The sequence below is a fragment of the Syngnathus acus genome, chromosome 13 (genome assembly GCF_901709675.1).
Source record: "Syngnathus acus chromosome 13, fSynAcu1.2, whole genome shotgun sequence".
NCBI classification, from domain to species: Eukaryota; Metazoa; Chordata; class Actinopteri; order Syngnathiformes; family Syngnathidae; genus Syngnathus; species Syngnathus acus.
The window spans coordinates 10704334-10717414 of NC_051098.1; the positions used below are offsets into that span (position 1 = coordinate 10704334).

A 13081-nucleotide genomic window follows, 5' to 3' on the forward strand; every position below is an offset into this window, starting at 1 on the left:
GTTTTGAATTATCTATCCATCTTGTGCACCGGAACGCAGCGCTGCGTGGATTTGCGAGAAAAAAGAAAGATACGATGTTTTTCAAGCGCACTGGAGCGTTTCCTTTGCTATCGACTAAAGGTGGTTGCGGTCTGGCAGAGGCAGGCAGGTGCCTGGGCCGAATGTGCACGCATCCCCGCATCCCCGGGGTGACTGATGGGGGAGCAACCCGGCAATGGCGGATGGAAATCACCACACATCCTCCCTCTAGTGTTGGTGATGGATGGACGGGGGGCTGCTCCATCTCAGCCTGTGTTGTGACAGGCGGCAGATGTACTCCAATAATGTTTATCGGTGAGGCCTTCATCTTCGGATGACACGCACCTGTTTCCAGTCAAACAGGCCCAGAAAGGCCATCTATCCTACAAACTCTGGGTGGCCACTGTATCACTATAATAGTCCTCCGTATTGTATGACTATTCAAAGTGAGCTTTAAAAAAAAAAAAAAGTATACTGTACAGTGGTGTGGACAAGTGGAAAAGAGGTTTTAAAATAGATTCTTAGCAAGATTTTAAGATATTTCACAAAAATACACCATCTACAATGTAGAATTATAGACATTTTATCCAGAATAGTGTATCATGTGATTTTTAGGATAGCAATATAAATTGGACAACTGACAAAATTAAATATATGCTTGTGATTTTTATTTTATTTATTTTTTTATATATCTGTGAGCTATCATCTATTTTTTTTGCCCCTAATGAAGCTAACTCTAAATTTTCATGTTTTATGTTGTTCAAAATTAAAAGGTCCAACAACAAAGCTAGTAATGTTCTCGGACTTTTCAGAGTAGTATACGTCGTCTAACACAATGCTCTTCATAGAAATTATGTGCAAAAAATGGAAAAGATTTCACTTTAAAACTACATATTAAAACTACCAAGTAAGGTAACTGTGCTAGAGGGGATTTGTAATTGGTTTAGTATCGTAAGCAGTCTGCCTTTGGGAGGAGGAGACAGAAATAAACGGGCAGGAAACAGATGAAATAGCCCATAAAAGGTAAGATCAAACCATGGGTACTTTCTTGGTTGTAATTAGGCATACACCACTTTTTGCATGGAGATTCTATCACGTTTACAGCCTTTGCCTCACGTCCCAGAGATCATTTCGAACCTCTGCGTTGAACCAGATAGTCCCAAAAGGCCAGAATGTTTAAACTCCAGCTGACAGACCTGACGGCCAAGATAAAAGAGTTGAGGGTGATCATGCACCATTTGTTTGGTTGTTGCCAAGAAAAACAAGTGTTTTAAAAAAAAAAAAAAACATGATAAAATGTCAAGCTGGCAAACTGTGTGTCACGCAGTCTCCCACACTCAGAGATTACATAATGGTGTATGTGATGTGGGCGACGTGCTACATTTTGCAAAAATACTTTTATATTTCTTTATTGTTTCGAGACTCTTTGTTCTGCAACAGGCAAGTTTTTGTTTGCTGTTTGCGAGTGTTGCGGTTTCTGTCCTTTCAAAACATAAACAAATGAAAAATAGCACTCTTAATTTCTGGCAACCAATTCAGGGTGTATCCCGCGTACAGCTGAAAATGGATGGATGGATATTTACTTATTTATACTTTCCATCAGGAAAAAACAAGGAGGCGATAAGATAAGAATGTATCTATACACGGCATTACGCAACATTTGCCATATTCATCACACAAATCCACTTTTGCCAACTAGTGCCCTCCACTGTCTTTCTCTCCATTCAGGCTACGCCCATCCTTGCCGCCCGCTCTGAAACGGTTTCCCCCGCCTGAGTCAGCATGCCAAGTCAATCAGCGTGAGAGCTGGCAGCTACGATGGCCCCTCCTTCTGGGGGGCATGATGTATGGTTCGGTTACATGCCACACGGGGATGATTGCCTGGACCAACGGCATAAGAAAGGAAGAGGAGGGATGGAGAAAAGAAGATGGGGCTTGTTTAGGAGCCTGTGTGATGGATTTGGAGATGGGGATTTGCCAGATGCACTATTAGCTGAGTGGCTTCAAGTCCCAGGCAGGACTGCCCACATTGTGCCCACCTGTCTGGAAACATACATTCTATAGGCATAGCATGTTTTCTTAGATTTAAAACACACAGTATGCATGACCCTGCCTCTTTTTCTCGCTGGTATTCACAAGAAATTTTAATGATCAAAACAGTTAAAGGCTTCTAAATGATCCTGCAATTTCAATGTATTATGTATTTTCTTTTAAGCATTACCTGGTACATATACTGACATTAATTAATTCCAATAACATAAATGAGTATTTTCCATTCACAAAATTAGACTAGTTACACACAATATATTGTGATATATTCATTACAGTTTGAGTAATTTCAGAGGCAGTGGACTTTTCTTTTGAGGATATTCAATTAGTAGCTAACGTAATTGCATAGGTAATTTCATCTGCACCGGGGATGTGGGGTAGAAAATGTTTCTGCCATTTTATGACCACGTTTAAGTTAATGCCTGGTTAATACAATTTTACATGTTTAAACCATACGTTTCGCACAAAAATTATATTTGCTATAAACAGCATTGTACTACTGTAGCATTATTCAAGGCACTTAACGCCACTTGGGGGCAGTAGACATTAAATGTCAACTTGCACATAAATGAATGTGTAAACTATTAAGATATTGATCCCCATGCCATGTCGAGAAGGCCCCCCAAATTCGTTTTTATTCATTTAAAATGAAATGTCTCTCAATTCCCAAATTTAGAAAACACCTTATTTTTGTAACATAGGAGTAAATTGACAATGAGATATCAGATCACAAAATAGAATAGTGATTAAGAGAAAAAAAAATCACAAATGCAGTCAAAGGGAAAATATGACTTTGCTCATATAAGAAATTAATTGCATTAATAGGAAATACCCCCCTTCAAATAAACGTTGCAGGCCTGTGCAGAAGACAACGTCCAATCGGTGACGCCCTCGTTGAATTGAATCAGCTGTACTCACAGTTCAGAAGATCATGGCGTTCTGCAGGAACGTGATGTTATATTCCACAAACGCTCCACCGTTTTGAAGTGGATCTGACAAATCCTTTGCCGTGCAACTTCTCCTGATGTTCAGCCTTCCTTCAACCATCTCCCGAAACTCCCATCATTAGTTAGTCCAGTTAATAAGCCACGAACACGGCGAGCTGTCACTGCGCAAGGGACAGTGGAAGGGACACTTGGATAGATCAGTGCGCTCTGCAGTCCAATGGTTCTTATAGTGTCCTCGCTTTAGCGATATGTCATCACTTGAGTGCTAAAAGAATTTGCCTAACAAGCATTTTGCACGTTTTCTTTCCTCTCTCCTCTCATTCGCTCCCCTTCTTCTTCGACGGCTGTTTGACAGGTGCAAACCCAAAGACAAGAGTGGGTAAATAGGCATTTCAAATAAAACATTACTCATATTTTTTTCTCTTTTTACTTTTTTTTCTACATAAACAGAAAAATTGACAAACTATCATATATATATTTATATATAATTATATATATATATATAATTATGTATATATATATTCTATTGAAACAAGTAGCCCCTTAATACCAACGATAGCTGATATATAAAAATCTTCATAATGTCAGGTTTGCAACACAATATTGCAATAACACAAGATGATATAAACAACTTTGAGTGGTGACGGATGATTTCACAAAATAAAACAGGCTTTATTTGGTCAACACTTGCACAGGTGGCAATAGTCCCACTCAGGACCATTGTCATGGCCACTCCATTATGAAGCTGGCTTGCACCATCACTGCAACTGACCTCATCAAAGCTGTACGACCCATGCCGACCTCATCAACAATGCCTGACCCCCCGCGACCTCATCAAAAGTGGATGCCCGCTGAAACCCTGAGGGGTGATGACAGCCCCTAAGAAAACTCACCCACCATTAGGGTAACAAGAGCACTGTAAATGTGGCGCGTCAGCGCCACGGAGTCATCGACACCGTCATGCCCAATTCACCCAACCCCGCAACCCCCCTTTCTGAGTTGCCCTCCGGACAATGGAGCTGCTAAAACCTCCAAAACCTCCCGGCCATAATGTCCGCCCACGTCGGCTGGCAGCAGTGACAGAAAAGGGGGTGCGGGACGGGGAGGCCTGCTGCACGGGATGGGACTCTTATTGAGCGCTTGAGCGATGAGCCAGGTCATCACATCTACCCACCTCATCCATCATGCCCCACAAACAGACACAAATAAAGAGGACACATTCCTGCCTCTGCTCCCACTACCACATTCAAACATGCTCCGGCCTTCTATCCCCTCTATGGAAGCCAATGGCCAGGAATTAAAAAAAAAAAAAAAAAAAAGGAGCAGAGTTCAGGCTCTCACATGGTTTTTTAGGCCATGGGAGTGCCAGAAGAAAGCGCCAGGTGGTTCTCTGACCTATGTGTGGAAAACCATGTTGGTGCCATAATTATGGCTTATATGGGGTCCTATGAGGGAGGTTACGAATGAACGAGTGAGTAAAATGTCTGTGGAAGAATAAAGGAAGTAAGGAAGACAAGTCAATAATCCACATTGTAGTCCTTTATTTAGTTGCTCCTCCCACATTATTTGAATTGAAATGCATAACAGTTACATTGTAAAAAGCATTAAAATAAAAGTACCTCAACTTGCTGATTACTTTTTAAAATTGATTATAAACAACGACAAAAACAAAAATGTGGTCCCTCAAAAGGGGAGAATACATAAGAGCAGTCTGTTTTACTTTTTTTAAGTTTGGCACGAGGGTTTAACATGAACTGAACGTCACACAAGCTTGCAGACAACTGTAGAAAATGTCAACACAAATCTTAGCAGACCAACCATGCGCTTATGAACAAATGATACCTGGGTTGTTTTGTCTTTTAATGATTTCATTCTGTACACTTTTTTTCTCGTTTTATTTTATCCTATTTTTTTTTTTTACAATTTAATCATGAAATTGTCATTAAAAAAATCTAATCTATTCTTCAACCAGTTCCATTAAAAGAATAAGAGTTGTATGTTTAATACTATCTGGCTCTCCAACAGAATCTACAAACTCCATCGAAGTCTGCGATAGGCCGGGAAAGGAATCTGCCATCACCCGGGCTTAGAGCAGTGCTATTCAGTAAACAAACTACAGTTTGCCAAGAAATAAATACAATTATCAACATACGACAACAAACAACAACACCAACAACACAGACAACATCAAAAAAAGAATTCCAACAAAATCATGATTGTCTAAAATGACTGAAAGACAAGAATGGAGTAGTTAACAACTAGCATTCAAGCTATTTAGTGGTATTGTTGGCTGACTAGAATGGAATCAATGTTGTGGAAAAAGACAAATGCCATTTATAGAACATTTAACTTCAGCACTGGCTACTTATCTCGGTAAAAAAAACAATAACGTGTTTTCTTTTCATCCACGAAAATGACTATTTATAACCTTTCACAGATAGCGCAGACGGGCAGGCTGGAACATAGTACAGAATGGTTGGTAGACAATTTTGTACAGCCCAATGATTGACTTATTTTAGAACTTTTATGACACCGAGTCATTTGAAACCAAAGTTGTTACCACCCTTCATTACATCAAGTGCATTTATTTTTACACGCAATACATGTGGACCCCAGGGGTTTGAATTGCAATAGAGTTTGAATATACATGATGTCATTAAAGACAGTTTAAGATACTTGCCTTTGAGACACAAGCAACTTCCAAAATGTTCACCCTGCTTTGTGTGAACCGGGCAGTGAATGCAGTCTATCAAAGATACATCAGCACATCTTCCATGTCCACCAGCTGCCTTTGGTGTGCAAATGAAGAGAATAAATATGACTATTATTACTTTAGATTTATTATTTCCACCATGGTAGGTGCCAAACTAGGAAATCCATTTTAAGGTCTCAGAGGGATATTTTGAGGTTTTCTGGGCTGGGGTCTGGAAAGACCTTGTATTGTGTACAAGGTGCTCCACTCAGCAGTCAGAAGGGCCATGATTCTGCTTAGCAGTCACTCCAAAGACATTGAGAGTTCCTTGAGTCAGTGTGTAGGAGACGTCAAATGTGAAAAGCAGGTGTCATCATACATGGCTGAGGGACTGGAGGGCAGTGGATTCAGCAGCAGCTCGAGCCAGACTGTGCCACATAGAGGCCGGCGTGTGGGTGGCGGGGTGGAGAGAGTCCTTTTCAGCTAGAGACAGCATCATGGCGTAGGCCTGAATGGGAAATGACAGAAAGAAAATATGTATTTAGTTGCACACACAACTTTGAAAGACACTTAAGGATCAATTTTGATTTTCAAATGTTTATTATTGTCTTTCCATGAAATGACCCCACCTAATAAACACATTGAACAATTACCACCTTTATTTTTTATCAGGTCAGTCACCAGATGAATGATGAGAAAATGAAGCTTCAAATTTGCTTCATGAAGCACTTGTATTTAATCACTCCTCTCGATGGCTTAAAATTAGACTGAAAGCACACTGATATTTCCTAAGCCCTTTTTAAACCGCAGAGTCAAAAAATACAACAACTGGTTCATGAAGCAAATTTGAAGCTTCATATTCCCATCACTAGTTTACAGTATGACTGTAAAATGTTACCTGTGACTTTGATTTCCTGAAGAGCGGCTGTTTGACTGCATCATTCAGCGAGGCAGGCGCAAACGATTGCTCGTCTTCATCACCTTCCCCATCGCTCAACTCGCTCTCCTCAAGCTTATGGATGTCTGAAAAGTGACGGATCTGATCCAAAGCGGAGTAGCCGCTCGGCTCTTCCTCGTCCTTATAACTAAAAACCCAGGAAAAAAATATCTTGATGTCAGCAATCGAAATGAAAAACGGACACCATTACGTTCAGATATCAGCTGTACCTCCTCGGAGATATTTTACAGCTCTGGCTCAAGTCATTTGTTCGACTGAAGTCCATTCCATCTTGTATGATGTCGTCGCTAATGTTGCTAGTAGGCATCTCCTCTTGGGGTTTATTCAGGGTGTTGCTTGGGTCTTCCCCATCTTCATCAGCAGCAAGCTCCTCTGCGTCCTCATCTTCTAAGTCATGTGACCCGTGCCTGGCCATCAGTAGAGTCTTATCTTCTTCAAATGGGTTGCCATTGACACTGCAGACCAAGAATATACCACATGATTATGAAATGTTTTCATGGCATGTTCTTTTAACATTCCTCTCTTTCTGCATGTGCGAAAACAATAGCTTGCGGCCTCTTGGACAAAGCGGCAAAGCAGAACATGGCAGCTGGGACGGACCAAAATCGGAATCTCGTTTGTCATCGAGGCTGCAGGGCCCCTCTGGGCACAGCAGCACCAACTTCATCATTGCAGCACTTAACTGGAGTGCTCAGCCTCTCTCCTTGTTTATCTTCACTACTATCTAGTAATCATCTAATAGGCAAAATATTTAGCTGACAGCTCCATTTGGAAGTTGAATTATGAGTGCACTGCCAAGCGATCCATTTTGCTCTCCTTGTGGAGGGAAAGAGAACCAGCTATCCAAACTGCTAGAGTCTTAATTTCTCCTTCTGTCTCAGTGCCACAGGAAACCACCGTTTGCTAAATCATCTGGAAACGCATTCAGACTGATTCACTAATTACGCTCAGAGATGTCTTTCGCCAGAGACTTAAAAATCCTGCACAATGAACTCTGGCGATTGTGCAGATAAGAAAGCAACACACATCATCACATAATTTGTCAACACGATATCTGATGTGATGTGAATACAGTTAAGTATGTGCAGACGTAAAATATATTTATCATTTTTGTCCCTTATCAGCTGTTGTTGAAACCGTATTGTCTTTTAGCTTGTATGTATGTGTGCCACGTCGAGCTCACACAGCTCCGAAAAGTGACTCCTGAAGAGCCAGCGAGAGCTCTGTGATTAAGAAAACAGATTCGCTAATTATGCTTTCAAACGTGGTAATTTGCTGGGGATAAAGTATCTATCAGAAGCAGTCAGAAGCGCACCGTTTTGAAAGGAACCACAGGCCGACCTTGTGACCCCACCCCCTCTACCCTCTTCCTGAAGGCAGGCATGTTGGTTCCAGATGTGGCGGGCTAACTGCTTCGCTCCCCCTTTCTTTGGGTTTCTCTTCCCGTACTCCCGAGGCTCCTGCGCCTGCTCCTGCTCATGGAGGCTCAATCACGGAGCAGTCTACAAGATCTCTATCTGGTCGTACAATCGGGCTTGTGATCGCACCGACGTGAGGCGCGTGAAAACAAACTCTGAGAGCCGAGCAGATTGCACAACTGCTATCTGACCTGATCGCGGCTCCAAGAATGTATTTGCATAATGCACAGATGAACTTGCATGCACGGAGACATCACTTGATTTAATGCATGAAAAAGCTGTCATCTCTTTGCATGATTGCCCTCTCAACAATACGAAATTACTAAAATGGGCTGGAGAGATGATCAAATCTAAGAGAGCAGAAAGTTTAAAAAATGTCTACCTACCCTTCTTCAGAGGGGTCCGGTGACGTTTGGCTTTGGCCTGTGTTGCCGATGAAATTTCTGATTTCATTGAAGTAAGAGTCTTCTTTGTCGTCCAATAGGGCGTTGCTACCATCAAGTTCAGACTGCGGGGAAGACATTGCAGTGCCTGTGCAAAAAAGAGACAAGGGAGAAACATTTCTTTTCATTATTTTTATGTGAAGGCAGCTGGAGATAAAGTCTGGCCGTCTCTGGGCTGCATTGAAGCTTTGTGGCTCACGTAAAACTACACTAATCCAAGCTTTAGGCTCCTTACCTGACAGGTTACCATTCTCGTGCTTCTTGAGGTGACGATCCAAGTTGGTTTGCTGACCAAAGCATCGATCGCACAAGTGACACTTAAAGGGCTTCTCCTTGTTGTGGATGTTGCGAATGTGGCGTTGCAGGTTGGAGGAGATGCTGAAGGAGCGGTCGCAGTATTTACACCTGCAGAAAACAAAAACAGCAACTTTGGAGGTTCTGGATGATTCTGTGGGAATCATAACTGCATCTACACAAAGTCTGAGCAATCCCACAGACCCAGACATGATGGAGCAGCTTGTTTAAGGTGAACCAGAATCGCCTCTCATCTCTAGCCAGCTCAATAAAATTGCATTCTTCTCTCACTCAATAAGCACGCAACAGATTGTGCTCCATCCCAGCGAAATTACTCGCTCTTGCCAAGTTTCTTCATGCAAAATTATCCGAGAAGATTACATCTTTTTCTTCTGCTGGAATTAGCTCGCTCGATTGGTTGTCCCTCAGGACCCTCCCCGAGTTATCGCCGTAACAAATTACAATAAACAGCGGTGATCTTTAATGACAAGCCAGTACGTGTAGTGGAGGCTATCAGACTGGCCCAGCGGAGACCTGGGCTGGTCTTTCTCAATCCCCTGTGGTCAAAGACCCTCCTACAAGCTTAGGTTCAACATTCCTCCATCGAAGTAACGACAAATCTCTCTTCTGGGGATGGACAGCCAGATACTGAGTTGTTGAAATGATGTAAATGAAGTCACAAACCTATACGGTTGCTCCCCTGTGTGAGTCCTAAGGTGGCGCGTCAAGTTGGCAGAACGTGGGAAGATTTTCCCGCAATATCTATTGGGCATAATACCAAATAATAAATCATTCACCTGTTGATGTTGATAATAAATGCTGCAGTGCATGCTGTAGTTACCTGCAAGTATATCGCTCCTTTCCCTTGCGTAGAAGTGTCTCTGGAAGCGTTGAGGGCGGAGCTCTGAAGTCAAACATGGAGGGGACAGAACGTAGCAGATCACCTGACTCTGGCTTCAAGGAGCCTAAAGTTTCCAGCTTCTCAGCCATGTTCTCAATAGCTGACATCTGAAGGGAGGCAACAGGAAGATGAGACCGGATGATTGTAAAACTACAAATACTAGGAAATGCCATTCTGCTAGAATTTCAGACACAAGAGTCTCTTTGTTTCAGTGTCCACAAAAAGGTGGATCAAAACATTGAGATGAAAAATAGGCCAAAACCAAACATGCGTAAGTTTCGAGCCATAAGACAATTAGCCCTAATTACATTTCTGACTTGAAAAGTTTTTAGTCGTTTGACACAACTCTTTCTTTCTCTCAGACAGACAACACCTAAAAAGACAGATAGAGACACAAGGAAAGAATTAACGACTGCAGCCAATCTGCTAATGAAGTCCAACAGTTGCTTTCATCAGATATCCTGGCAAGAATTACGCTTTCTTGTCTGCACTCTATGTGGATATATGGATGAGAAACTATTTGCCGCGAGGTGGTCATAGTTGATTAATTGCCACCTATGTGTGTGAAATAGATGTATGTATGTGAGGGAGAAGAATGTATTTGTAATGCATGTGAGCGAGCATAGTGTGTGTTGTACACGATTGTATGAGCCAAGTGTGTATTTGTGTGTTGTCAGATCCATGTCTGTGTGTGTTTGTGTGTAGAGTGATTCATGTCCACTGCTGGGCAGTAAACCATTCTGTGCACAATGCGGGCAGACAGCACATTTGTCAATATGAAAGATGTTGACATTGCTGATCAAGGGCCAGACATGGGTAATAATGATATCGCTGTGCTGAAAGGGGCGGGGTGGGGGAGGAGCAGGGATGCAAGGGGGAGTGAAGGGGGGGGAGACTGAGGGGCGGTGGTCCCAGTAGAGCACCGGGCCTGACAGGCCATCCCACGCGCACACACATGCACACTTTTTTTTTTTACTTCTTTTACAAGGGGGCCTAAAAAAAATTTGCATTATTTTGCACGTATTGAATTTTCAGCTTGTTCTTATTTCATCAAGGCAAAAAATCAGTGATGGTTCGGGTCTTCTATGGGAGTATTGTTTTGACGCTGACATTTCATCTCCTGTTTTCAGCCCTTGTCACGCACAGGCTACACGGCCAAGATGTAGTAAATGACAAGCAGAGAGGTGAAGAGGTTCTGCAAGGTGATAAAAAGTGATAAAAGTGAAACAACAATAGAGAGAAAGATCTAGAGCTTGAGAAAAAGTAATGGATGACAGCGCGTGGAGCCATGTGTGGGAAGCAAGTGATTAAGAGTGACGGCTGCGTCTAAAGTTCCTGACACAGTCAACATTCTCGCTGTGGGAGGATGTGGATTGTCAAGTTTGGTAGATTTTGATTACGACCATTATTGTAATTGCAAGAGTGTTGCAACTGCTATTCATCATGATGGAATAGTTTTTTTTGTATTTTGGTCATCTACACAAATATATGTTTGACAATGTGAAATGATGCAGTCTTACATTTTTGCAAATAATTACAGCAATAATTATTACGTTTGTCAATAATAAATATACTGTTATACTGTTGTATAACTTTTATATTGGCCTATGTACAGTATACAGTCTTTATTTGTTTACATGTAATTGGATGAAACTAGACTTGTAGTATCTGAGCCTTGATCTCTAAGGATGTACGAAAAATGAAAAATGATTAACCACAGATTGAACCTCAATGATTGATGTGTACGTTTTATGGATTAGGTTGATTAAGTCTATTTGACTATGTCACAATGTCTTGTGTGTGAAATGTTTAAGCTACTTAATGTCAAGAAGAGACCAGACTGTGCTCTGAGGTAATTTTCCCAAGGTCATACACTCTAGTTTTTTGTAAAATAGGCCGCCTTAAAAACACACACGCACACGCACGCACATACACACACTCAGACCGCACACCTCATGAAAACCCCTTTTCATTCTCCCCAAGGCAGTGTGTAAGCATTTGTGAACTTGCTTGTTGCTGTAGTGTCGCAGTGGGACCGGCGGTTGATTGGCTATCTTCAGAAGTCAGTGATGCTGCGAGGGGCTAATTAGCGAGATGCATTCTCAATTGTTGATCTTTATCAGCAACCAGATGTTTGGCGAGAGGAACTAGCTCAACCCTCAACCCCCCACCGCTCCACGGGAGGGTCCCAAAGAGACTGTTACCCTTGGACACATGTAAAGTAGTCCCGACTAAACAACTACCTTCACCACACCGTCCAGGCTTATTTGCAATAGATGCGCTTCATTATATGTACAAGCAAACATACATGTTCCAAAGCGGTTGGTTAGGGTGTAGCTCTACTGGAAATTCCCACTTCAGCCTGAATCAGACCAGGACTTAATCAAGATCCAAAAAATGTAAACAAATTAAAATAATTAAAACGGGGGAAAACCAAAAAACTGCTGCATCAGTCATGTAACTGTAAGGTGGAGTCTGTAAATTTGAAAACCAATTACAGGAGGGGCTATCCATTGGCTAAAACACAAAGTAGTACCATTTAAATTCGAAACAGCAAAATTCACCTAATTTGAAATTTGAAAAATATGCCTGGCAAATCACACAAACGGCTCAATGAGGTTGAACATGCACCTCCTAAGACTTCTGCATGTGTCTTAAAACCAACTCCTTTAAAATGGCCACCTTTTTGTGACCTAAGCACCCGACACCGGACTGACCCTTGTCGTCTGCCCCTTGATCTCTTATTCAAATTAACCATGAAGTTAGTTTGTCCAATATGCATCTCTAGCTAGATTGCAACAAGATGGTGCATAACAATACAATGAAAAATATATTCTTATACAGTCCATGCATCACTGTGATTAAAATAAACAAAACTTACCCAAGAGCTCTGATCTGGCAAACGGAACTGCGGGGAGAGAAAAAAAAAAAATGAAAAAAATGTCAGATAGTAGCAGCAATCATATCATTAGCGATACATAGCTTAAAGAAAAGCGATTGAAGCATTAAACTTTAAAGTAGCAATGAGCTGCCTAACTACAAAGTTATGGTGGCGGAATTATAGGTGGCTCTCAGAGTTCCTAACACTTCCCCATGCTCTATAAAGACATTATAATAGCCGCCAGTATGTAAGATGAGCCCATATTGCTCTGCAATAAAACATCCTGCCAGGAATTAAAAAGCTGAATCATAAAAAGGTTAAAAAAAAAGTTATAGTCTTTCAGTTTTTCTTAGTTTGCTTTGATATATGGCCGAGTCGTGAGTCAGGTGACTGAACGCAAAAGTATACAGAAAGGGCCCCCTTGCCTGGTCTGACTAGTCTGAGCTTTCTGGGAATGATTTGTGTGTCCAGACATCATAA

At 41.7% G+C, this 13081-nt stretch overlaps 1 protein-coding gene across 13 annotated transcripts in view; it reads right to left on the bottom strand.

Annotated features, from left to right (window-relative positions):
* Positions 1-4538: 4538 nt before the first annotated feature.
* mecom (MDS1 and EVI1 complex locus) overlaps positions 4539-13081 on the bottom strand; it is a 94578-nt gene continuing 86035 nt past the window's right edge. For all 13 annotated transcript variants that reach the window (XM_037267054.1, XM_037267051.1, XM_037267058.1 and 10 more), the window contains 8 exons: positions 12602-12628; positions 9661-9827; positions 9504-9581; positions 8761-8930; positions 8469-8613; positions 6874-7119; positions 6605-6791; positions 4539-6214 (listed from right to left, as the gene is read on the bottom strand). In XM_037267054.1, coding sequence (XP_037122949.1) covers positions 6080-6214; positions 6605-6791; positions 6874-7119; positions 8469-8613; positions 8761-8930; positions 9504-9581; positions 9661-9827; positions 12602-12628 — 1155 coding nt within the window. In that variant the 3' untranslated portion in view covers positions 4539-6079. The remainder of the gene's footprint in view (positions 6215-6604; positions 6792-6873; positions 7120-8468; positions 8614-8760; positions 8931-9503; positions 9582-9660; positions 9828-12601; positions 12629-13081) is intronic.